The sequence below is a fragment of the Numida meleagris genome, chromosome 2 (assembly GCF_002078875.1).
Source record: "Numida meleagris isolate 19003 breed g44 Domestic line chromosome 2, NumMel1.0, whole genome shotgun sequence".
Classification (NCBI taxonomy): domain Eukaryota; kingdom Metazoa; phylum Chordata; class Aves; order Galliformes; family Numididae; genus Numida; species Numida meleagris.
In genome coordinates this window covers 4,512,239-4,539,352 of record NC_034410.1, presented here as the reverse complement: position 1 = coordinate 4,539,352, position 27,114 = coordinate 4,512,239, and the positions used below count along the sequence as shown (strand labels likewise).

Here is a 27,114-nt window from a genome sequence, read left to right as displayed (position 1 = left end):
GTGCAAGGTGCTACACGTGGGTCAGGCCAATCCCAGATGTGTCTACAAAGAAGAACTCTTTGAGAACAACTCTGTGGAGAAGCACTTGCAGCTCGGAAGGCCAACAGCATCCTGGGTGGTATCAACAGAGGGGCGGCAGCAGGGAGAGGAAGGGGACTGTACCCCTCTGCTCTGCCCTCGTGGGCTCTTACATGGAGTGCTGAGCTCAGGGCTGGGGCTCCAGCACAAGGATGAAGAGGTGTTGGAGTGGGTCCAGAGGAGGGCCACAAAGATGCCCCCAGGGCTGGAGCATCTCTCCTATAAGAAAGGCTGAGGGAAGCTGGGCTTGTTCAGTCTGGAGAAGAGAAGGCTCTGGGGAGACCTCATTGCAGCCTTCCAGTACTTAAGCACAGACAGGAGAGGGAGCGACTTTTCGCACGGTCTGATAACATCAGGACAAGGGAGAATGGCTTTAAGCTAAAAGAGGGGAAATTTAGGTTAAGTGATAGGAGGAAACTCTTTACTCAGAGGGTGGTGAGGCATTGGCACAGAGAAGCTGTAGATGCCCCATCTCTGGAGGTGCTCAAGGCCAGGCTGCATGGGGCCATGGGCAGCCCAGTTCAGCAGGGGACAGTTCTGCCTGTGGCAGCTCCAACGCTCAATGATCGTTAAGGTCCCTTCCAACCTATGCCATTCTATGACCTCTAAAGGCACATATAAAGCCTCCAGCAGCTCAGAGGTGCTAATGTGCTGCACACCATTGCACACAGTGAGCCAGAGCACCTCACGGTCATGGCTATGCACCAGTGTTGTGTCAGAACCTCAGCCCCAGAGCTCTTCAGCTGGGGTCAAACAACCTCAGTCCATAGGCCTAGCCTCCCCTGCTCTCCCAGGGATAAAAACTTAGCCCTCCAGCCACCACATAAAAGGAAAAAAACAAGCGGGAGCAGGAGGATGAATGAGAAAATGATCCCAGACCCTGAGCTTCAAGGATTAGAAACCACAACCGAGGGCATAAAATGGCGCACGGCCACAACAGAGCGGGAACACTGGCCACGCCCCCTGGTCTGTCCCCGCCCCCTGGTCTGGCCCCGCCCCCAACTGGTTGCCTTAGCAACGCCCCAGTCAACGCCGGCCCCCGCGCCTGCTCTCTATCCGGGTCTGGGCGGGGAGAGGGGCGGGACTTCCGGAACGGTTCGTCCTCCTCGGAAGTGACATCATAGTGTCAACATGCAAGATGGCGGCGCATCACCGGCAGAACACGGCGGGGCGGCGGAAAGTGCAGGTGGGTGCACGGCGGGGCTCGGCTGCGGGGAGCAGCGGGGCTTCGGGGCGGGTTGGATGTGCGTGGGCCGTTCTCAGGAGAACGGGGGGGCCCTGGAGGTGTGCGATGGTTGCTGGGGAGGGGTCTCCGTGGTGTTGTGCGAGGGAGGCGGGCATCGGGTCCGTGGCCCGGCTGAGGAGGGAAGGGGAGCGGCTTCCTCAGCCCGGGAAAGGCAGCGCTGAGCCGCCCGCCCGGCTCCGGGCAACCGTTCTGAAGGGAAGGCCGCAGACCAGTCAGGATGTGGCGGTGAACAGTAAAGTCACGAAAATGGATTCACTGTGATCTTTCGTTTTCTTGTCTGAGGTACTGCCAGCGCTTTAAATAGTTTTACATCTTTCGGTATGGAAAAGGATTAATGTTTTATGCCTACCTCTGGTGGCAAGTGCAAGTTTCACCTGTTTTTAACTGTTGTAGTCAGAAGGAATATCGATTAAGCCTGAAATTGTATCAGCATCCTTCCAAACAGAGCTGGGTGCTGTGTTGTAAGGCATTTTTTGTGCTCTGTCACATAGAGGAAATGTATTATTCTTTCTAGCTTATAGTGGTTTTTATAGTTAACGTAATCACTTGATCAGTGCTGCATAAAGAATTCTCTTGCCCTTCTGAAAAACCCACTGGCATTCTCTAAAATACAAGAAATCCAAAATATGGTATCATCATATGTGCCATACGCAAGTTCTTGAAGATTGGCTTCCCAGGGAAGGGGATTTTGTAGCTAGCTATTTGTTTGATGATCTGCTGTCATTGTGTTACTTGATGCTTTTTCTTCTCCCTATCCTGCTACGCCAATCTGGGCCTTAGCCAGTACACTCTAAGTCTAGGTCAATGGAGAATAACTTCGGTTACATTATAAGCACATATAAAGTCTTAACTACAAGGTAGGTATTTAACTGCAGTCCTATTATTTCACTTTCTTGGATAGATACAGGATTTTGGTCAGGTAATGGAATTCTAAGTAGCTCTTACATCCATCAGCTGCTGGTGGTAAAAACGATGAACAGTTTATTTTGCTTCCAAATGACTGAGCATTTATGGTGTTTCTACATCAAGCGATAGAGATTTCTCCCAAATCTGCAGTGCAAGGGGAAGGCACTTTTTAGAAAAATGCCCATCAGGCATGGGGGAACTCGTGGAGGAACTTGATTCTTTACAAGACATGAGAGCTGGTTAAAATATATGCAAGTCTGAACTGTTGTTGTCTCTGATGCACCTGTTTTACTGGTCAGTAGAACCATTCAGAATAGTGTAGGATGCTTCTGCATATAATTGTATGTTGTATAAGGGTTTAATCAGGATAGGTGTTTCAGACCTCAGAATAACATCCATACATAAATAAAGGTAAGAAGTATAAGCGTTTCAATGTAAGGCACACATTTGAAGTGTGTCAGTGTTCCTACAGTAGGATCCCCCCACTAATTGAGGAGGGAATGGAGATGTGGAGGTTTGGGAGTAGTAAGCACCACTGTGTGATGAGAAGTGGTTGGCCATGTGCTACGGCTTTCAGATGTGTTACTGTGAAACAATTCAAGGTGAAGCCATTTTTCAGCCGGTGTCTTGAAGTAGCTGCCCTTGAGGGGTGACTTTACAACTTTACAACTGCTATCCCAAACCTGCTACCTGTCCAGGGTAAATGTGACTCTGTTCTCAAAATCCCTCGACACAACAGGTGAATATTGATGTGTTTTGGACCAGTATCTTGGCTGTGAAATTTGGCTCAATTTTAAGTATTTTTTTAAGATGTAAAGCGGAGTTTTCTGTCTAATCCTTAGCCAGTAAATTGATGCATTGTAAAAGGATAAGTTGAACTCCTCAGTGTATTACTGTTCTTCTAGGGCTTGAATCCTCTGATGAAAATCCAAATATCGGTGTATTCTTAGTTTTAGAAACTTATGTTTTTTGTTTTTTTTTTTTTCTAAAGAGTACCATCTGCACTGCCAAGATGCTGAAGAAAGCTTGTTGTTTTATCTTTTCCTTGGTGGCTACTTGCTTCATCACATATTTTTTAATGCAGCTGATGCATTCTAGAGTTTTTGAAAAATATCTTATTTTTTTTTTCCTAGTTGTACATGATAGCAACTATCTTTGAGAATTTCCTTCTACTTAAAAACAAGGAATGCGTGCCTTCATGCCTTGTCTGGTCGCTGTTTCTTCCAGTGGAATGTTGGCATTTTTAACAGCAGATTCTACCCATCCATTAAGAAAATCTGTTATAACGTGTGTACTGTAACTAGAGGAGCAAGAATTCCAACTGGTTGATACAGTTCATGAAGGACACATATCACAGATCCTGTAAGAAGTTCATTTGGACTTGTGTACTGAAATGTATTTGTTGATATTGCCTGTATCTCTGGAGCTCTTAGTCATTAAAATGACTAGTCCTGATCCATTTAAGATACTGAATCCCATAAATTCTTCATAGTGAGGGTTCATCACTCTAATATTTGTGCAGTGTTTACTGCAGTGAAAGGGTGTTATTTGTTACAAGAGTTTATAAATGCTATAGCAGCATAAACATAAAAAGGCTTGGTCCTTATTAAAGTATTTCGTGACCCATCTTGCCCTGCCTGGACTATCAAATGGCAACATCACAACAAACTCCGTGTCAGTCATCGTCTTTGTGGTTTGATGCTGACTTCGTGAATCAATGCAGTGAACCAAGCAGTAATGTGCTCTCAGTTGCTTTGTTTGAAGTGACTGCCAGGTGGTGCAAGTCATAGCTTCCTGGTGAGCTTCACATCCTCTCCAGATGCAATGCTGTCTCGTCTGGCTTAGTAAAAATGTCTGTGCTGTGGGGCAGAAGTGAATTTAACCACAGCAAAACCTGTTGTATCTGTTATTTTGTGTGTTTGTGTACACCTACTCGAATGTATACTTCATATTTATAGTATTTTTACTTTATTTTCTAACAGTTATTTTGTTCCTGTATTGACTGCCACTCCAATCTAAAAACAAATAATAATACTTCAGACCTCAAAAATAAAGCAATAATGGAGAATGACATGTGGATAACCAGCATTCTTTCTCTGTTCACCTTGGTGATCTCTAGGTTTTATTGGATGTGACTGCTGTCTACCAGTCTGAAACAACTGTCAGATATTTGAAATCAACTTGCTGTTGTATTTGTTGCTTGATTTTTAAGTTCCTTGTTTTGAGAAGCATTCTAGCATCCTTTCAGCAGATTATGAGGAAGATTTATTTGGTCCCTTCAAATTACATATAACGTGATTAACTATTTGAATACAGTCTTGGATGCTTCTGGGGTGTATGGGTGCCTTTTGATGTTATTTTTAGTTGAGCCGTATGTACTGTTAGTCTTGTTTTAGCTTTTTCATGTATAAAATGGTTGCTTCAGTCTAAATGATTGAGGTTTGCCAGAGTGGCCCACCTGACGCTTTGTTTTTTTTGGTTTTGATGTGAAAAGGAAATTTGTGGAGTCTCTTCTGACTCTAGGATGTCATTAGTAGAGTCCCTGTTTGTGCCATCCTTATTATTTTCCATTCATATTTTATTCCTGAGAAGTGGTTCAACCTGCTGCAAACTCTCATCCTTACCTGGATGCTCTGAACACAGAAGTGGTATTCGTCTGAAACAGTGTTATGGTATCCAATAAACCTGCTAACTGCAAGATCATTTTATTTCATTTCAGTTCTCTCCCCTTGTACTATCAGGGACTTCTGGATTATTTTTTAGTGTTTGGAATAAATGGCAGAATACTGTGAAAAGTAGCAGTTACTCCTGGGTAATGTTGTTAGTGTCGAGCTTTTTTGTTAGTTTGCTGTCTTTTTTTTTTTTTTCCCCATTCAGTCTGTCACTTATTTACACACACCAGGAAAAAAAAATCAGTAGGAAATAAGGTTTTTAAAATTCAGTTGCTGTTGCAGTGTTCTTCTGTCAGGCTTCTCACAGAAAAGAAGAGTGATGCTGTATCCAATGCTGAACTGGTACTAACATCTACCATTTGCTGTTAAGTGTATCAGAGGCTTATTAACCCTGAAACAGGATACTTACTCTCATTTTCTCAGTTCCCTTGAAATATAAACAACACTTGCCAAGAGCTGAACGCCTTGCATTTAGTATTTTTAACTGAATATTTTCATTGCTTTTATTCAAAAAAATTGGAAAGCGGTGTGACATTGGGTTTCCTTTTTACTTTCTGTGTTAGACCTTGACTTTGTTTGTAACATTGTTCGAGTTGCATGGGCCTTTAACAACATAGATGTGGCATGGCCAAGGCCGGATGAGGTGCTGCAGGGACATCTTGCTCTGTATACCACTAAAAAAAACCCCAAAAACATTTCAAGTGTTTTAACGTAACAGTATTATGCATGGTTGCTCAGTGGAAAACATTTTCTTTATACTGCTATAAGGTGCTTATTGGTCTGAAAAATTATTTTTATTAAGTCCAAAACTACTCCTTGAAAATGTTTTCAAAACACTGGCACTTACAGGTACAAATAATTCCAGCTATTGGCAGGCTGTATTCATAGAATTACAGAATCATAGATCGGCCTGGGTTGAAAAGGGCCATAATGATCATCTAGTTTCAACCCCCCTGCTGTGTGCAGGGTCGCCAACCACTAGACCAGGCTGCCCAGAGACACGTCCAGCCTGGCCTTGAATGCCTCCAGGGACGGGGCATCCACAACCTCCTTGGGCAACCTGTATTCTATCAAGCTTAGTGTTTTACCCTCTTGTGATTGTTTTCCAGAATCTGGAAAGGAGGATAGCTCTTGGTTTCCCCTCATGATCTCTAAATGGAGAGCTTTCCTCCTAGCCATAAGCAAACCCTGTGTAAGTGATCAGGAGAGAGGCAGCATGGTGTGAATAGGTTAGCTTGGAAGCATCTACAGTGCTTTATAACTGCATTTGCTGCATGAGTAATAGTGGAGACTGTTGTAAGCCTTGCAGTTTGTCCCCTTAAATCTCCATTTGTTGTTTCTGAGTAAAAAAAATGAAGTGACCAATATGCACGGTACTGTCAGATACAGAAGGAACAAAACTGAAAGAAGAATCTCTCCAATTGGAAGAAGAGTAAATATTTCTGCTCCTGATTACGTTAGAAAGGGAGTATTTTTTTCTTTTTTAAAGAACAGCCAAACAAAAAAGGGTCAAATTACTGCCCTTCTCCAAGTGTCACAGTAGTACTAGTAGTGATAGCTGGGATAGCATTTGAACCTGCAGTCTTTCAGTGCTTTGTAATCCTTTCTGGCGGTGTCCTCTCCTCGCAAGGCTGGGACACAGTGTCATCACAGCTTTAGAAACCGTGAAACCTGCTTAGAAAATGAGACACGAACGCATTGTGTTGTCTGGGATCATCCACAATCTCTGTGCAGAGCGGGGAATTGAACTAAGGATTCTCCCACTCTAAGCCTGATTTGTAAGGATTAAATAATCCCTTGGGCTCTGTATGTAGCACTGCTAACATCTTCTTTGTTGCTCTTCCCCGTTTTATGGGGGGGAAAATTGACTGAGGGCAGCGATGGTAACTTTCAAACTGACAGACTCATTTAATGCTTTTAAAGCTCTTAGTATTTTCTACCTGAGAACCTCACTAGAATGAAATTAGATGGTAGCGTTTCGTGGCCGATTCAGTATCTCAATACCGTAATCAGATCTGTGTAAATGTATTTTAGGTCTCCTATGTGATTAGAGATGAGGTGGAGAAGTATAACCGAAATGGGGTAAATGCACTTCAGCTGGATCCAGCATTAAATAGACTTTTCACAGCAGGCCGAGACTCTATTATAAGGATATGGAGTGTCAATCAGCACAAGGTAAGCCAAGAGGATTTCTCAGTCTAAATCTCCTTTTGTTTTTTCTCAGTTAGCATGCTACAGGTATACACCAGATATTGTTTTCTAACAACTGCCAATCATTGTGGTAGAAAAATGCTGTTGATAATTGTTCATATTGTAACAAGGTATATTGGAGCTTACAAACCCGCATTTGGGCCAATGTCCTGAACAGCTAATCACAACTGAGGTAAATTAAATATAGAACATTGCAATTTTCAGTGATAAAGAAGTCATAAAATAAGATTGCTTAGATCTGTGTGTATTGTGTTAGTTACGAATGAACTTTTGGTGAACTCATATATTCTGGTATCTTGGGATGATCTCTACTCATTATCTACCCTTTATTGTTATTTTTACTTTGAAGGAGAAAAGGATCAATTGATGAGATCTTATTAGCTTTGCTTTCTTTCACCATTGCATTTGATCTTCTAGCTAAGGAAAGCTTATTAAAGCATTATGCTAAACAGCTCTGGCTCTTGGACTTTCCTCAGAGGAGAGGTGCTCCAGTCCCTTAATTTCTTGGCCATTTGCTGGGTTCTCACCAGTAGCTCCATGTTTCTCTTGTGTTGGAGGGCCCAGAACTGGACACAGTGCAGAAGGGTCACCTCCTTCTACCTGCTGGTGATACTTTGCGTAATGCAGCCCACGATACCATTAGCCTTCTTAGCAGCAAGGTCACACTGCTTGGTCATGTTCAACGTGGTGTCCATAGGACCCCCAGGTCCTTTTCTACCAAACTGCTTTCCAGTTTGGGGTCACCAGCCTTGGCTCCCACTGAACAGAAGGTGGGCGTTATGAATCTGGGCAGATTACTGGAAACCAAAGCTTCCGTGTGAAATATGCAGGAGATAAGTTTCTATTAGACTCTTTTTCAGAGCAATAATAGACCAAGGGGCAGCAGGCAGAATCTGGAACCCAGGAAATTCCATACTAACACAAGGAAGAACTTCTTCACTATCAGAGTGACAGAGCACTGGAACAGCCTTCACTGAGAGGTTGAACATCTCCAGAGAAGGAGACTGCACAAGACCTCTCTGGATGCCTACCTGTGTGCTCTGCTGCAGGGAACTGCTTCAGCGGGGGGGTGGGACTTGATCAATTGAGGTCCCTTCCAGTCCCTACAGTTCTATGATTCTTTAAGCTTCATGCCTGAGAGATCCTGAATGGTGTTTTGGTTGTTCTGTTCCTCTCTGTAGCAGAATAGTGACTTCAATCAGCATCATATTAGTCAGCTTTTGATCCATTCGAAGATTGCAAATGTCACAACAGAATCTGATTGTCACATTATCTTTTCCATTCACCAGGGGACTTAAAACTTTTTGTTTTAATTTCCAGCAAGACCCTTATATTGCATCAATGGAACATCACACGGATTGGGTAAACGATATTGTACTCTGCTGCAATGGTAAAACATGTAAGTACTAAAATGTATCTTCTCTAAGCCTGTAAAATGTATTTCTATGGTTCCTGTTGTTATTAATTTGCTAAAACACCATAAGCACATTTAAATGAATCATACATACACGTTGTGTTTTCATTAAATCATTTGTTAAGGAACTTAAAGAATAGTTCAGACATTTTCTAAAGTAATACATAAGCCATTAAAGCTTGCTCTTTATCCTTTCCGATTTAGTGATATCTGCTTCTTCAGATACTACTGTTAAAGTGTGGAACGCACATAAGGGATTTTGCATGTCAACACTAAGGACACATAAGGTGAAAAATATTATTTGTAACTACTATATATGATAATTGCTGGTCTTTTAAATGCTGTAAGCTTCAAATGTTTAATATTGTTGAGTCACGTTGTTATACTTTATTATAGGATTATGTGAAAGCCTTAGCATATGCAAAAGATAAAGAACTGGTAGCATCTGCCGGGCTGGACAGACAGATATTCCTCTGGGATGTAAATACTCTCACAGCACTGACTGCCTCAAATAACACTGTCACAAGTAGGTACCTGGGGAGGGGAGACAAATGCAGCACGTTTTATTGAGTAGCATAATCTGTGAGATCATTTTGAGACCAAAGATACTCATTTCTGTGTGCAGATGGAAAGATGTGCAAGAATCTATAAGATTTTTAGGGTATCTATACTTGGTCCATTTGTTGCATTATATAATGGTTGAAAACGTTGAGCAGCCAGCAGTCATGACGTTCAGAATAAAAAACAGGTCTTTCTTGGACATTTTCTCCTGAAATGTAATGAGATGTTGTTCATCAGAAGTTCACAGAGCTTTAGCTTAAGAAGCTTTTTGCTCCTCAACTAATGCAGAAAATGCACTGAGGAATATCCAGAGGGAAAATTTCTATGATGCATTTTCTGTGCTTATCTAGATGCCTCAACAGATGCAGTACAGCCCCCAGAGCAGAATTTGATACATTCAATAAATGTCTCTATCGGAAGGATAAAGTTACTAGATAAATGTAGATACTAATTCCTGCCATTGTGGGTGGTGTTGAAGTAATGGTAAGCACTAATTACACACAGGGGTAAGGTACTGGAGAAATCTAACTCAGCTGTTAAATGTTAGAGGGCAAGGGGAGACTGTCAGTAGATTCTACATCAGGTTTAATCCTTAATTTTATCATCGTCTTTTAAGGAGTACTCTGCATTTCTTCTCTGTCCCTTTGAAGAGACTACAGTAAATTGAGATTTGGTTTTTTTTTTGCCCAGAGAGCAATCCCAACAGCACTTTCTTAGTGCTGTCAAGTTTCTCTTCTGGAAAATGCGACAGTGATCTTCCAGTTGGGTAATATTTAATTGCTTGAATGAGTAACACAAATCAACAGCATCCCGTTCTGCGGTGGCTCTTACAGAGCATGTTTTGTGGAAGGAGATCTAGTTTGATCGCAGCGTGCTTTGCGGCCTGTAGGTAGCTCAGGAGTATAGTGTTCAAAGTGAGCGGTCTCTATCATTTCATACGGAGTGTTTGATCCATGTATGGGATTTTTAATTCAGGTGTAGCCCTGTGCTGACATGTTTGTGTGGCCTTCAGCAGCGGGTTGGCTTCTAGTGAGCTATTTTGGACCCCAGAATAAGAGGGATGACACGATTACATATAGCTAAGTAGTTTTATGTGTTTTCCCTGGAAGTTTGCTATCACCAAAAGAAGTGTTTTATCACCAAATTTTGCTGATAACTTCAAGACATGCTATGTTTTGGTAGAACAGGGAATTTTTGAGGAAAGAATTGGCTTGCTCCTGGGAAGATTTGATTTTGGGGGGGTGGAAAAATGAGTTTCTTAAATGCTGCCTTAGTGATACAGAACCCAAATGATTTGTTCTGAGCACAAAATGAAAAGGAAGTAGAGGCTTTATGTCTAAGATGACAGAAATAAATTTGCATTTCTGGTGTGAGAGCAGTAATGCTGGATAAGGGAGAGGGAAGAGAAGCAGGGGAAGCTGTTCTTTGTAAGTACAGTGCTCCCAACTGAAAATGCTTCTGGTGAGAAGAACATGTGTGTCGTAAATAAACTGGCTTTCCACAGTCCTTTCAAACAGTACAGATTTCCTCAGAGTGCAAGTGAAGGCTGTGGTTTAATTTCCTGTCTGATGACAGGAGAGCAAGGTCCACAAGCCAACATTTAAAGGAAGCTTGCTTTCAGTCAGCATAGCTACAATTCAAATTAGATGGGGAGTTTTGCTTCTGAGAGGCTGTCCCTTCTAGAATGGGAGGGAGTTGAGCATTGCTTTTGTTCCAGCATGAGTTTTCTTTATAAGCACTTAAGATTTTCTCCTATGTTCCTGATGTCCTCCTGCCCGTGTTAGCTCCATAGAGGCAGTTTTAAAGCCTTTTATAAATTATGTTTGTTGGACATTCAGAGATTTTTAGTACAGCTTTTTAGGTTCAAGTAGAATTTTATTGTTGCTTGGCTTGGAAGAATCTCTGCACTTAAATCCAAACACTTATCAGGTGATCATTTAGAAGTACCATTCTCAAATGAAGTGGCTGAGAACAGCAAATTTACCTTGCACTGAATCATTGTGGACACCAGGATTGTAGTGACCATAATTGTGAGGTTTTATACAACACTAGGTCAAGAACCAGAAAGCATAGCAATATGCTGTCTACAGTCTTGCCCTTTTTTTAGCAGAGCCCCATATGTGGCGTAGGATGGCACCACTATAGATCAAAACCTGCATCTGGGTCTGCAAAAGACAGCATTTTTTAGTAAATAAATAAGCATGTTTTCAAATGGCAGCATTAAAATTGAAAATGTTAACTTTGTGTTTTGAAACAGCTTCTTCCCTGAGTGGGAACAAAGATTCTATCTACAGCCTTGCAATGAATCAGATGGGAACAGTTATTGTATCAGGGTCCACTGAGAAGGTAAGTGAAAATCTAGTAAGGCTCATTCTGCTTCTGTTCAACTTTTAATGTGAAGAGACAATTTTATTCATCTTCAATTTCATCTCTGTAGCAGCTTTTGTGTTTTAAGTTGGGAAAGTAGATGCTTTTTTGTTGAGGGTTTTTTTTTTCTCTGAGTGGAAGTTGAAGTTATCTATAGATTATGTATTAAAACTATAGCTTGTGTAAATCTCTGTGTATCAGAGATCATTATGATCACTGTAAGACTCTTGTTTTTGGGGGCATGTTACTCAGCTGATCACACAAACTGAAGCACAAACCACAGGCATAAAGGAGATGGTACAGCAGCTTACAAGGCCCCCTCAGGGTGGTCAGTAAAGTGAGCTAGTGAAGCTTTGTGTTTGAAAGTGTTTATTGTAGAGAAAGGTAGAACACCAAAAGGTTCCAAGTCAGTGTGAAAATGGAAGTAGAATATACCAGCCAGGATTCTCGGAATTCTTTTTCTTTTCACACATCACACTGTCTTGCTTCCAGACACTTCTATTCATTAAGGACCTAGGAGGACAACAGAAAAAGCCAGAACAAATGCCTTTACAATCCAGGGAAGAAAATCTTGTCTGTTTATTAGAGATGCATAAGATCTAGTCGTGTATCCTGTTCTAATGAAATATGCTCTTGGTGATGGATGTGTACATGTTGAGAATAAGGGTCAGCTTATTCAGAAAGGCTTAATTTTCTATAGAGAATGCATAGATGGAAGGAATGTTAATGTAGTTCTCCTGTGTCTGTTTATGTAGGTTCTCAGGGTGTGGGATCCAAGAACTTGTGCAAAACTAATGAAACTCAAGGGGCACACAGACAACGTAAAAGCTTTGCTTTTGAACAGAGATGGTACCCAGGTATGTGCTACTGTTTGAGGCAAGGCATTTCATAGAACATAAAAACTTTATTAGTCTTTTCAGCATGATAACTGTTTTATGTTGTAGATTACAGAAGATAGCTTAACAAGAATTGTTAAGATGCTGAGTGATTGAGGGGGTGGCTGGCAGTGAATGGGGTTCATGTATGGGAAAGTGATGGATACAAAACGTCGGGAACTAGTGACGAGAGTTGTTAACTGCCAGTTTTGATTTAGCATCAGCTTAGTGGAAAAACGAGAATTATGCAAGCTTTTTATGAAATTACAATGATTGTTGCTCAGTGTCTTTCAGGCAGTTCTGATGGGACTATTCGTCTGTGGTCCCTTGGGCAGCAGAGATGTATAGCCACATATCGAGTCCATGATGAAGGTGTTTGGGCTCTGCAGGTCAATGAAGCATTCACTCATGTTTATTCAGGAGGAAGAGACAGGAAGATTTATTGTACAGATTTACGGAATCCTGATATCCGTGTGCTTATCTGTGAAGAAAAGGCACCAGTTCTTAAGGTAATTGATTTTGCTTCACAAAATCACAGCGTGGTTTTTGTTGGAAGGTATCTGTCGAGATTATCTCGTCCAACCCCTTGTTCAAGTAGGACCACCTAGAGCCAGTTTCCCAGGACCAGTTCAAGAAAGCAATTGAAATCTCCAAGGAGGGGGAGACTTTGTAACACCTGATCTGGTCCTTGGTGACCCTCACAATCCAAAAAAAGGATAGTATAAAAAAAAATAATAATTGTTTCCCCATCTTCAGAGGGAGCCTCTTGTTTTTCAGTTTGTGCCATCTACTTCTTGTCCTGGCACTTATCCTGTCTAACAAAACAGTGTCTTCAGGTATATGTTGACAAGAGTGTATATTGCATATTTTTACCTGACTAACAATCTCCAATATTTTGGCTTTTTCTCCTAAATTACATCTGAAACTTAATTGTTTGGAAAAATGCCTGATAGCTACCAAAAATGTATAAATTCAGGCATTACTGAAATTGAATATGCTTTAAATATGAAAAGTTGCTTCTGCTGGGCTCTGGTATGGCTTTTAGAAAGTAAATCAGCATTACCAAGGCTTTAGATAAAAATTAATTGCTTCTTAGCAACATGCACAGAACTGCATTAGTAATATTTTGTGTAATCGTGAACCAGCAGTAAGATTTCTGAACACTGAAACAATGTGATCTTAACTGGGTGGAAAAAAAACGTGCATGAGTCTGAGCCTATTGAGGAGACTGCTTTTGAAATTTGGAAAGTTTTTTATTGTCTGTAACTCTTAATGACTAGGAATTAGGTGTAAAGAGAGTGGGTAATTGAAACAGAAACCAGTATATAAGCTATATAGATTTATATGTATGTATATTGCTTATATGCTTAAGCCAACAGGATATGCTCACAAGGAAAGGCAGTATATAAGCTGTATGCATACACAGAGCAAAATTGAATTGAGTGACTGAAAGTATCTATAATTCCATTATTTAGATGGAACTTGATAGATCAGCTGATCCTCCTCCAGCAATCTGGGTTGCAACAACTAAGTCCTCTGTGAATAAATGGGTAAGTGACATATATTTTACACTCTGTGGATCCAAGTATGTAGTCATGGAATGTGCAGCCTTGCTTTAGCATCTACTAGAGTGTTACTTGCAATTAGACTGAGCTGTGATGATCTATAAGGGTTTTTCTTTGTTTTTTAAATAATATGTTAATACTCAAGTTGACCAAAGTACATATATCTTTGAATTGCTTCCTTTACTATCTGTCTGCCTATGCTGCTTTTATTTGTAAAATATCCAGCCATGAATGGTTAACGTCTGAATAGGAGCACGAACTGGCAGTTGTCAGTCAAGATAAAAGCAAATTTTTAAAAATGATTGTGAATGTGTCCTTATTTTGTTTGCTTCTTCAGACTTTGAAGGGAATTCATAATTTTAGAGCATCTGGGGACTATGATAACGATTGTACCAATCCTATACCACCCCTGTGTACGCAGCCTGACCAAGTTATAAAAGGTAAACAGCTGCTTTCCTGAGTGCTTATAAAGCATTATCATTAGCAGAAATGGTAGATCTTTAAGACTAGCTCACATTCTTAGGTATCTGGCACTTTGATTTCTGAAAAGCCCTTGGCTCTCTTTAAGGACTGTTCTGCAACAGCTTTCTGCGTTGCTCTGCAGCAAATGAGAACATCAGTGCTTTCACCACTAATTTCATCCAAAATCCGAAATACAGCTTTATGTCAGCATCTACAAAGAAAATCAACTCCATCCCAGGCGAAACCATGACAAATAAAATCAAAGACAGCATTTATGTAGCGTTAGTTATGGTTGAATGGCATTTAAATATTGCTGATACTTGCATAAAATAGTAAAACCAAACAACAATCACACGTGTCATGTTACATGGTTTAATTTACTGTAAAGCTAGACAAAAAGATTACTGCAGTGACCTTAATTCTTGTTTGTTTGGCAGGGGGTGCTAGTATCATTCAGTGCCACATTCTTAATGACAAGAGACACATATTAACCAAAGACACAAATAATAATGTGGCATACTGGGATGTCTTAAAGGTAAGTACATGATTTTGGATTAAACATCTACTGTTGGATCACTAATTATTTTGTGGGCTATTTTTGAAATATTTTTTTTGGTATGGGAGTTTCTTCTGGTTGGAAAAATAAGTCTTTTTTCTGTCCTAAGACATAATGCAAAGATCACTTCTTTTATTGAAAGAGGACAGAACGTTACTGAGCTTTTCTGCATGCTAAGAGCTTCTTTGCCTGATGTTAGGCTGGATCATAACATCTTCATTTGCTTAAATTCAGATCCTTGGATTCTTTCCTGAAAATAGGCACCTGACTAACGTTTGCTTCAATTGGGTTTTCCTTGGAGGAGAGCTCAAGGAGGGCCTTGGACATGTCTGTCCAGTGATGTGTGTAATAGCAAAAGAAAGCTTAGTCTGTAAGAGGGAAGCCTGTGCTTCAGGTCCTGAGTTTGCTATGAATCCACAGATGCCAAAGGAGCATGCTAACTTTGGGTATTCTAGGGACATGAATTCATCACTTCCCCAGTTCGTTGTCAAGGTAGCAGGCAGGAATGCAAGACGGGACATCTTCTGTGAAAGATGCGCTGTCTGACCCTGGTTATCTTTATCTTGCTTTACTCAGTGACTGGTCAGAGGAGAAAAAAATATAGTGCAAGGAGAGGACTGGAATCCCAGATCAGTGAGATTGTTTGCCATTCCTTCTGTTGCAAAATCATACAGTCATAGCATGGCCTGGGTTGAAAAGGACCTCAAAGATCATCGAGTCTCAACCCCCCTGCCAAGTGCAGGGTCGCCAACCACTAGACCAGGCTGCCCAGAGCCACGTCCAGCCTGGCCTTGAATGCCTCCAGGGACGGGGCATCCACAACCTCCTTGGGCAACCTGTTCCAGTGCGTCACCACCCTCTGAGTAAAAAACTTCCTCCTAATAGCTAACCTAAATCTCCCCTGTCTCAGTTTAAAACCATTCCCCCTTGTCCTATCGCTATCCACCCTCGTAAACAATCATTCCCCCTCCTGTTGATACGCTCCCTTCAAGTATTAGAAGGCCACAATGAGGTCTCCCCGGAGCCTTCTCTTCTCCAAACTAAACAAGCCCAGTTCCCTCAACCTTTCCTCATAGGAGAGGTGCTCCAGCCCTCTGATCATCTTGGTGGCCTCCTCTGAACTCATTCCAAGAGCAAAATCCTGTGTGCTCCTAACAATATTCTTTACTAAAGCACACTTGGCTGTCTTACTGAGCTGCTGACTGAAGTGAAAAAGATGGGAATGAGAATGGAGAACATAGATATGCACTAAAAATGCTTTAGAGGACTTGAAGAAAAGTGAATGTGTGTTCTTTTGTTTTACAGTTGGTATATATTTGAGAACAACATTAGGACCGAAGTCAGGTGCTAATGTTAATTTGGTACCTTCGTTCAGTTATTTTCAGCTGTTGTTGTTAGGGTTTTCAGGATAAATCTGCGTACGTAATGCTCACTTTAGAGATGGGTTACTCACCAAGTCAAAGTGTTGTCTTGTGTTCAAGATTCACTTTTCCTTTCTTTTCCTTCTCTGCTGACTTGATGCTGTTACCTCAGAAAAAAATGTATTTTTCAATTTGTGGAGAAAAAATTAAAGCTTTAACTTGTGTGTTTCTGTACTAAACTAGTAGTGGAGAAATGATAATAATTTTGAATGTATATGAAAATCAAGTTTTTAAGAGTTGTTACAATTTAATAGGCAGAATTGAAAAACTTCTGTATTGCTTTTGGTGTACAGGCATGTAAAGTTGAAGACCTTGGGAAAGTAGATTTTGAAGAGGAAATTAAGAAGAGATTTAAAATGGTGTATGTGCCAAACTGGTTCTCGGTAGACTTGAAAACTGGGGTGAGCTACGAATCCTAAACTCTTCTTCTGGTGTCATATTTAATAATATTTTTTATACTGTTTCTTCACAACGATTATAGTGTGTTCTAGGTTTTGAAGAACTTTTCGTGTATCTGATGAGTTTGATTTATTTTGAAGCAAAACAGCAAATTGTACCTCCATTCTTAATAATCTGTATGACTTCTACACTATTGTGTCAGTTTAAATCCACAATACAGTTAGGAATTAATTTTTTGCTTTGCATTCCTAGCTATTCCTTCAGTAAATTTGTAGACTTGTTTAATACAACACAACTACTGCATTCTTCTTGCTCATGGTCTTTTTCCAACAGATGCTGACAATTACTCTGGATGAAAGTGACTGCTTTGCAGCCTGGGTTTCAGCGAAAGATGCTGGTTTTAGCAGTCCAGATGGTTCTGATCCAAAATGTACGTTTTTACTAGTATTGGTCTTCTACTGAAACACGAAAGCAGAACAAATTCCAGTATTTACATACTAAGATGTTTGCCGGATAAATCAGTCGTTGGTTGGATTTAGAGAGATTTTCTTGAGTCTGCATTTTGCAAAGAATTCTCCGAAGAAAATATATTTTTCTGAAATATTTAAGTAGTTCAGATTTTCTTTTTAACATGGTTTTAGACCTCCAGGAAGCAAAAGGAACCAGGTAGTTTTCCTAAACGTAGAGCTGTTATCAAAACTAGAGAATGTTGAAGAAAGCGAATGAGGCAGTAGTGGTGATTCTGAGACATCAGTCCTTCTGAAAAATCAGCTTGTTCTGAAAGATTGTAGCATGCAGTTTTGAGTGCGTGATAAGCAACTAACTGTGCCCATAATTAGTTTGCTTTGGGAACCTTGGTGGAAGATTTTCATCCATTGATCAGATGTAGGATGTTGTAACACCGGTGTTTTTGACATAACTGAAGTTCTTGTGTCTTGACAGTGAACCTTGGAGGGCTTCTATTGCAAGCACTGCTGGAGTATTGGCCTAGAACACACATCAATCCAATGGATGAAGAAGAAAATGAAATAAATCATGGTTAGTGTTTTAATATTTTCTTTCTTTGAGATTTGTTCTTATATTCATATATTTTTGTTTCTTTAACAGTTGCAGCTTGACTTGCTGTCTTACAGTTCTGTATGCACTGTGGCTTTTCATGTCATTTACTGCTTTTAAAATTGTTTTGAGTTGAAAGGTGCTGAACAGCTTTCTGCTTCCTAAAATGCTAACAAAAAATACGAAGAGTTCTAATCTGAAGGAGAGAAAGAGTGAATAGATGGTTCTAAAGTTGCAGAAACATGATGCCTTGGTGAAAAACAATTACTGGCAAAAGTAAGGCTCAATTTGGAAAAGGAAAAGAAATGGTCTAGGTAATGACAACAAAGAGCAGTAGTTCAGTTACTCAGTATTAGTCACTACTCTTGGTGTAATTCCAACTTACTTTCTGGCATCATGAATGGTATAAAGTAAATAGTTACTTGGGAAAAAATGTATTTAATGAATATTGAAATTGTGGTAAGTCTGTGCAAAGCTATCTTAGAATGGCCTTTTAAGGTAAAGCAGAATGGGAGGAACTGCGTAACTCTTCAAGTTTTTGCATTACTTTGAAATGCATTCAACCCAGGTCAGAGTTGACTAAAAAGTCTGGTCTTTGAATGGTAATTAAGAAATTACTTTCTACAGATATTGCTGCACTGAACAATTTTCTTAATTGCACTCTCTTGCCATGCTGTGGCAAAGATTATGCCAAGGGTTACCAATTTCATCCAGAAGTGACCTCCACGCAACATTGCAGCACTTAGCAGACTCATCTGGATGAAGTTGCTGATTATCATACTTCTGTGTATTGACAGCCCACAGCTTTGGAGTCTGGCAGTGTAGAATTGTAATTCTCAGGCTTTTGTAGTGTTGGGATACTTACGCTGCGCTGCTTATTTCTGTGAGTTGTCATGGGTTAGTGAAACGTTCAGAACATTCACTACAGAATCAGAGCCTCCATTTTTTTTCCTTCTCAAAAGTAACAACTCAAGAAGAGAGATGAGAGCTTTATCTGTTCTTGTTACTGTCAGTTGTGAACAGAACTGCCATGAGGAAATCTTTCAAACTATAGGACTTCTCTCTTACTTTAACTTCAGCATTATATTCATTCCTCCTCTTTTATATAATGGATTTTCCTTTCTTGAGCTCTTTGCTTAATGTGATTTTTCTTTATTTCTTTACTTTCACTACGTGTGTTGCTTTTAAGGAAGCTGAGGCTTTATTCCTCTGATGAGCCTGCACCACTTAGTTTTTTATGTTGCTGGAATTCAACGTAATGTTCAGACACGGTCATTAGATGCTGTAAAATATTCAAGTTGTTTTCTCAAGTGAAAGATATGAATCTAAATACTTACAACTTGTGTTTCAAGTACCGGAGTGACAAAAGTCGTGCTCTTCAAAAATTGTATAATTAATGCTGATTTTATTTTTAGTTTTGCATGGATATAGAATCATTTTTTCAAGTGTTTGAAGACCAGACTACTAGCACTATCCAAAAATAAATGAATATAGAATGCAGTAACTTCAAGGAAGCGTGAGTTTGAGCTTTATTGGTGCTGTGTTTTGACATTTGGCAAATCCACGTAGGAAAAACAAAGCTAATATCTTTCAGAGTTCTGAAAGCATAGGGGAAAATCTCTTTACTCGCTGATGCTCCTTCTGATAAACTTGCTGAGTGTTGTAAATGGGGATTTTCTTGCTTTTACAGAGCTTATGATTTTGTTTCATTTATTATATTGATTAACTGTAGATGGGGAAGATATTTCTTGGTTTATGTAAGGTCAAGTACAGTCTTATTGGTGTGTGTATTTTTTTTTTTCCAGCAGTGAATGGTGAGCAGGAGAACAGAGTCCAGAAAGGAAATGGATATTTTCAAGTACCACCACATACACCAGTTATATTTGGTGAGGCTGGAGGACGCACTTTGTTCAGGTATAGAAACCCAAAAGTATACACTGAGTGACCAAACACTTCTTCCTCAGCAGCATGCGATTCCTTGTATTTGTTCTGTGCTGTGCATTTAAGATGTGCCCATGGCAGACAAAATAAGCAGCAGTTAATAATACTACTTGCATTGTTCAAGCCGCAAGGTGCGGGGTTTTACAGTGTTAAGAGTTGTATGATAGCTTTTAGTTCCATGTTAGAGCTTTGAGACATTTTTTGGTGCCCTCTTCCTGCGAACAGATAAACTGAACTTTGTTTTAGAAGGAAACTGTAATATTTCAGATTCTTGTAGGACTTTATTATAGAACTCTTACATTCAACTTCGAGCATTAATGATTTGGACAGAGCAGATCCTGCCCACTAGAGAGTTAATAAGTATTAACATAGTGAATTTTAATGTTGGGAGTTGATCCTTTTTGGTTTACTGTTTATCTTTCATAAGCTGCATAGGTTTCAAAATGGTGTAACTTTCAGTACATGAATGGATCAGTAAAATCGAGTTAAATTTTTGCAGCTTTGAAAGCGGAATTTTTCTTTCCAGTATCAATGTGTATACACCTTGGCTGAAGCTTAATATTGCATTCATTCTGTACTGGTGGACTTCAGGTCTTATACAGCTTGTTCTCAGGAGAACATTAAAATGACATCATTGGAGGAAACAAGCTTTGCATGTTGGACCTAAACGCTGGATTGCAGCAGTCTCTGGGAAAATACTTGACTAGTATTCATAAAAACAAGGTGTGCTGAGAATGTGAAGCAATTTCATACAGTCATAGCATGGCCTGGGCTGAAAAGGACCTCAAAGATCATCGAGTCTCAACCCCCCTGCTGAGTGCAGGGTCGCCAACCACTAGACCAGGCTGCCCAGAGCCACGTCCAGCCTGGCCTTGAATGCCTCCAGGGACGGGGCATCCACAACCTCCCTGGGCAACCTGTTCCAGTGCGTCACCACCCTCTGTGTGGAAAAACTTCCTCCTAATATCTAACCTAAACCTCCCCTGTCTCAGTTTAAAACTATTCCCCCTTGTCCTATCGCTATCCACCCTCGTAAACAATCATTCCCCCTCCTGTTTATACGCTCCCTTCAAGTATTGGAAGGCCACAATGAGGTCTCCCCGGAGCCTTCTCTTCTCCAAACTAAACAAGCCCAGTTCCCTCAACCTTTCTTCACAGGAGAGGTGCTCCAGCCCTCTGATCATCTTGGTGGCCTCCTCTGAACTCGTTCCAAGAGCTCCACATCTTTCTTGTGCTGGGGGCCCCAGGCCTGGACACAGTACTGCAGATGGGGCCTCACAAGAGCCGAGCAGAGGGGGACAATCCCCTCCCTCTCCCTGCTGGCCACTCCTCTTTTAATGCAGCCCAGAACAGAGTTGGCCTGCCGGGCTGCCAGCGCACACTGCTGGCTCGTGTCCAGTTTCTCTTTATTTAACATAAATATTTGATTTTGTTTCATGCATGTGCACATTTCTTAAAATTATTTTTATTCTTTCAATTCAGTGAGAGTTTAGTGGATATTTTATATGCGAGGCTCGATATTTCCCAAGCAGAAAAGAACTGCTTTATGTCAGGTGCCTTTCCCCTTTTGACAGTTTTGTGCTTACAACACAAAACACATGCAGTCCATGAGCAAATTAGTTTCACAGTTTGTGCTGCAGGCTGTAGTCTCCCTATTTCTTCTTTAGGGATCCTTCTTGCACGCAGTTACACTTCTTGGCCTTTGTAGGAAATACCTGACCACTTCCTCCATCAGCTTGATCCTGTGAAAGGCTGGCCAAGCAGCTTCAGGCTGTATGTGCATTAAAAGGGCACATCCTCTTCTGAAAGCTTTTTAATGCATGTTACCATGATTGATTTCTTAACACTGAATGTTTTCATTTCTAAAGCTGACTTCTCTGTATCGTAGGTTGTTATGTCGGGATTCAGGTGGTGAAACGGAGTCAATGCTTCTGAATGAGACCGTGCCACAATGGGTGATTGACATCACTGTGGATGTAAGTTTCCCACGTATAGATTTTGGGTTTGTTCCGTTTTTGTTTGTGGAAGGTCAACTACAAAATTCTTAACTGAGCTCAATCTGAAATGACATGTTCAATTTTTCCTCTGTCCTTCACATGCTGCACTTTAAAATAAGTGGTCTCAAGGACTGTATTCAAGACCCTTGAATAAGCATTATTTTTTGAAGTGTCCAGTTAAGGTTTTTTGTGCATGTCCTTTGGATTGAAGTCTTAAGAAAGGAACTGTGTGTATCAGGCATCCTTTTCAAGTGTAGAGCTGAGGTACAGAGAGTAGCCTTTACACTGCTGCTGTCTTTTCCTTTTATCTGATTTCCTTTGAGGTGGGTCATCATAGAATCATAGAATGGCTGGGGTTGAAAAGGACCTCAAAGATCATCGAGTTTCAACCCCTCTGCTGAGTGCAGAGTTGCCAGCCACTAGACCAGGCTGCCCAGAGCCACATCCAGCCTGGCCTTGAATGCCTCCAGGGATTCAAGGAATAATTCAATAATTCAAGGGAAGAATAATTATATTCAAAAGGTAGACACGGTATGTATGTCACTGAAACTGGAGCATGTTAGGAGTGTGAGTAATTTGGAAGCTGTCTGTGGTAGTTGCTTCTTAAGGACCTCTTGGTTATAGATAATGAGGAACTGACTATACTTTGCTTACCAGATGGTGGAAATGGGAGTTGATAACAGTTCATTCTAAATTTAACATCTTTCCAATGTATTTCCTTCTAGAAAAATATGCCCAAATTCAATAAGATTCCCTTCTACCTCCAACCTCATTCGTCTTCAGGGGCAAAAACTCTAAAAAAGTAAGTAATAGTGCAAATTCGAGTTTCAACATTGTGAAGAGGGAGTTGTAAGCTCAGAAAAACGTTGCTGGAGAAAATCTTACTGTGTTTGATGAACTTGTGATACATAGTTTCCAGTCGTCCAAGCAGCAATGCTCTGAAGCATTCAGTTGTATCAGAATATTTGGATGAAAATACAGTTTCTTTCAACTGGCAGTTTCTTAAGTTTATGCTAAGAAATCTCTGAAAACCGAACACTGGAATTTGGTTTGATGTCGTTTTGTTCGTAGTGTTTCATCAGAACTCAGAGAAACTTAGACATTGTTCTGCTGTCCAGAACCACAATTTTATGTTCGTTTGCTCTTTCTAACAGTAATGAAAAATAGGATTTAGAAGGAAAAGGTACAAAACCTGACAGGGAACACAATGTATTCTGCCCATCACGCGTGGACTGCATAGGTTAGAAATCAGTGCAGGTTCTCAAGTGTCTAGTCAGTTAGGTGGGCAATACACCTCCCATTTATTTGCAATAATTCTGGGTATTTTTCATAAATGTCTGGTTCTTCTTGCTGAATTCTTTACATCAGAGACAATTTGTGAAAGAGAGCTCTGTGGACTTTGTGTACTTTGTGGAAAAACTGACACTTTCTTGTTTAGAATTCACTTTTTGTTGTGTAGAAAGGAGAACAGCATATTCTGTTCTGCCCCTTTCATTGCTCCATGTCCTCTTTGTCCTTCTCTTACTAATTCCTTTTCTATGGGAAGAATAAGGTTTGATTTTTAATTCAGTCTTTCAGATATGTTACTGGTTTTCTGAGTCCCTCGGTGCCAATCTTTGGATTGGTAGCTGTGTATGATGTCATGGTATTTTGTTTGGATGATCCTGCTCACCGCTCTATATCGTAATAGGTGCAAAAATTAATTGTGTATTTGCATGGTTTGCAACAGATAGGGTATCATGAAAATAAGAAATAGTTCCCTCAAGTTTTTTCTTGCTAACCGCTATTTACCTTACGTAGAGACCGACTGTCAGCAAGTGATATGCTTCAGGTGAGAAAAGTGATGGAGCACGTGTATGAGAAAATCATCAACTTGGATAATGAGTCTCAGACCACTAGCTCTTCCAATAATGAGAAAGCAGGAGAACAAGAAAAAGAGGAGGACATTGCTGTGCTTGCAGAGGAGAAAATTGAACTTCTTTGCCAGGACCAGGTAAGTCACTCAGGAATTTCAGCTCATGAATAAAACCAACTTCCAGCAGTCAAGCAGTTGTGAATTTCTGAGTACTGAGATGGAAATATGCCACAGATTATCTGCTGCCTTTTAAAATAAGTAAATATCTTCTCATCATGTCAGCTGACACAAGTTCAGACAGTGGTGGATAGCCAGGCCAGAGAATTCATGAAGTACGCCTATTTCATTCAGTTCTGACCAGCAGCCTTTGTAGAATCATGCCATAGTTTCACACCAGTGGGCAGCTGAGCTCTCCCACATTGCACTTACTCATCCTCCTCAAAGGAAGAAGAGGAGAAAATATGAAGGAAAATGGCTCAAGGGTTGAGATTAGGACAAGGAGATCACTCCCTAATTACCATCACAAGCAAAACAGACTCAGCATTAGGGAGACTAATATGATTTATTGCCTATTATAACTTGAGAAGGGAAAAACAAAAAGCAAACTGAAAAGACTTTCCCACCACCCACCCTAGTCTCTCTGAAGACCGCAGGGAAACAGGACATGGGGGCTGTGGTCAGTTCATAATGCTCTGTCTCTGCCACTTCCCCATGATCACTGCCCCTGCTCCACCAGTACAGATGCCTTGATCATAGTCAACAAACGTACATAGAATATGGTAAGCACTGAAATGCATAAGCAAAGTTGAACTGGGAAAAAAAAAAGTTTGGCGGAGTTCTTGATGCAAGCTCTAAAAAGCATCCATCTCCAAATTTTAATCAAGGACTTGTTCCTGACATTTGCTTGCATTAAGGTTAAGTATTGAGGAAGTGGTTGTTAATGAAATTATATGTTACATGGGTAAAAAGGTAAAAACCTTCCCATAACACAAGAGGTTTACTTGCTAGTTGATGAATCTGAGCCTTTGCATGTTTGGTCTTTGCCAGTTCACTTGTAGGAGTGTTTTGCCCAACCTGAGTGTTAACCCTTGAGTTTTCTGACAGTGCAGCAGACTTGTGGAGTAAATAATGTTCTTACTATTCAGGTTTTGGACCCGAATATGGACCTTCGAACTGTAAAGCACTTCATCTGGAAGAGTGGTGGTGATCTGACGCTTCATTATCGCCAGAAATCAACGTGAAGGGGAGGAGTGGACTCACATGGTTACTCATTGACTTGACCATACTGTACTGGTTCCAAGAGTAGTACTATAGAAGCCCACTGAACCCCTAAGGTAGATGAGACTTCTGATGACTCAGTATGGATGGAAAGTATACATTTAATTGAAGTGACTAATAGATCTGTAATATAGAGGACAAAAACCTGTATGATTTAAACTAAAATCTGTCCTCGTCTCAGTCAATGAGATGGGAAGTCCCTGAGTGGTTGATACTGTGTGAGGTGTACAGAGAATGGATGATAATCCAGTGCAGACTTTTGCTTCCTCCTTTTTGCTTTTGTTGTTTTTCCAGAACTTTATATTGTCATCTGCTCACGCTTGATATGAAACCATTTCCGCCATATTAATTAGTAGCGGTATTCACAACCTAACTCAGAACTGCGCGCGCAGTATTTTTATTACATTCCATTCATGAAGTACCTACAGTGATCTCTCGTGAGTTCCTGAACCATTTCTATCACTTAAAGACATTCGGTAAATAGGTATTGCATACTTCAATGAATTGGCCCACTTAATTGCAGGTGAAGGATTAACATCAGACTTGTTCTAATACTGTGACTCGAATGTTGCTTTAGAGAGCTGTTGTCATGCAAAACAAGAACACTAGTTAAATATTGTAGCAGGGTCAGTCCAATGATGCTGTGCATCACAATAGAGTGAACGTGCTTTGCGGCAACCTAAAGAATTTTTGCGAACCTCTAGAACTAATTCTGGCAATGTGTGCTTTAAGGACACCGTCATTTTTAGTAACTTTGCTCCATAACAGTGTGACACTTCTGTTAAAACTTCAGACCATTCTGAATCTGAAAACTCCAAACAAATTCAGCGGATTTCATACTCATGATGTAAAAAATACTTTTCTTTTCTTCCAAAGTTTTATACGCAGTTGTTCTTTTGTCGTAGGTGTATGCGAATCTTCTTCTCACTGTTATTTCTTAAACAAATGTGTGACTGTCACAGACTCACAGTAGTCTTTTATAGAGTTTAACTTATTGGGGGGAGGGGGGTAACGGCGTTTCAGCTTTTGTTGAGAAAATGCGGGACTGTCCCAGGAAAACCATTTGTATCCAGAACAAATTAGAAATCCTCGTAAAGAAATGATGCAGAGATGACTTGTCTGAAGCAGAAGCACAAGTGCCTTCAGAGGGCAGTACATTAATCGAGTTTCTTTGGGAGACATATGCTCTTGCCCCTCCTGTATCTTGCTATCAAGATTTAGGTTGAGGCCTAAAGGAAGTCCCAATAGATTATATTACTGGGATTGTAGTGGTCAAACAAGAAGTGAAATATTTTTCATTGTATTTTATTTGAAAAAAAAAAAAATAGTCAAATCATTGCCTTCTGCACTACTAACCTAGCTCAACAAACTCATTGCTTAAATAAAAAACGTGGCTCAGAACTAAGGTAGCACGTCTTTTACTCATCTTTTGGAAGGGTTGGTTTCAGTTTTTAAAGCTCATTTCAGTGTATGCTCACGTTAACACAGTTGTGCTCTATCTGCACTTTTTTTTAGTAGTGTTTGTGAATTAATGGTTAAACACGACTGTAATTTTTATTGATAAATTGTCCTGACTTGTATTTACTAATAGCAAGGGGCTGTGCTTTGTTTCAGTACTACTTTTTCTGGTCATCTTGCTGACCCATTGTATACACTGTAAATTCTCTCAGTAATTTTGTTTGAAATAACCCGATGTTGTAATTTTTCTATTTGTTTTTTTTTTTTTCTTCCTTTTCTCCAAACCATCCTAAAACTGCAGTTTCAGGAAAGATTGACAGAGGAGTCTGCAATGCCAGAAGGATAAATGATGTTTCACAGTTGCATAGAATAAAAGGCTTTAGTTAAAATGGTCTGAAGTTGCTTTGTGTCTTGGATCACCTATGTGAGTTCATAACTTGTACCATTGCCACATAGTGGCTGTACTGCAAAGGACTGCCGAGTACTTTCAAGCCTTAAGGAATGGAATGGCTGAGGTAATTGCACTGCCTTCATCCAGCCCTTCAAAGGTAAGAATTCAGCAGGCACACAAGCCTTCAAATGCAAACTTGGAGATGCTGTTGAGGCGGAGAATGTGCACAATGAGTGCTGCTTTTGTGGGCAGTCTTACTTTCATACTATGAGAATACCGTGTGCTACCAGCGTAGAACATAAGAAGACTGCCCTGATAGAATCATAGAATTAGCTAGGTTGGAAAAGACCTATAATATCATCCAGTCCAACCATCCACCTACCACCAATAACCCCACTAGACCAT

At 40.4% G+C, this 27,114-nt stretch overlaps 1 protein-coding gene across 1 annotated transcript; it reads left to right on the top strand.

The window, feature by feature from the left end:
• WDR48 (WD repeat domain 48) lies at positions 1,109-26,710 on the top strand. The gene is made up of 19 exons (XM_021386649.1): positions 1,109-1,264; positions 6,937-7,077; positions 8,434-8,512; positions 8,732-8,814; positions 8,924-9,053; positions 11,346-11,434; positions 12,211-12,312; positions 12,615-12,839; positions 13,806-13,880; positions 14,233-14,335; positions 14,795-14,892; positions 16,628-16,735; positions 17,067-17,163; positions 17,676-17,771; positions 19,595-19,703; positions 21,619-21,706; positions 22,453-22,529; positions 23,528-23,720; positions 24,728-26,710. Exons 1-19 carry the CDS (start codon positions 1,217-1,219, stop codon positions 24,821-24,823), a joined length of 2,037 nt encoding a protein of 678 aa, XP_021242324.1. The 5' UTR covers positions 1,109-1,216; the 3' UTR covers positions 24,824-26,710.

Excerpts from the sequence above, each read along its gene's own strand:
- WDR48 (XM_021386649.1), top strand. The coding sequence starts at position 1,217 with ATGGCGGCGCATCACCGGCAGAACACGGCGGGGCGGCGGAAAGTGCAG. Across the intron at positions 12,840-13,805 it reads AAAAGGCACCAGTTCTTAAG|ATGGAACTTGATAGATCAGC; the intron begins GTAATTGATTTT and ends TCCATTATTTAG. Across the intron at positions 19,704-21,618 it reads GGAGGACGCACTTTGTTCAG|GTTGTTATGTCGGGATTCAG; the intron begins GTATAGAAACCC and ends TCTGTATCGTAG.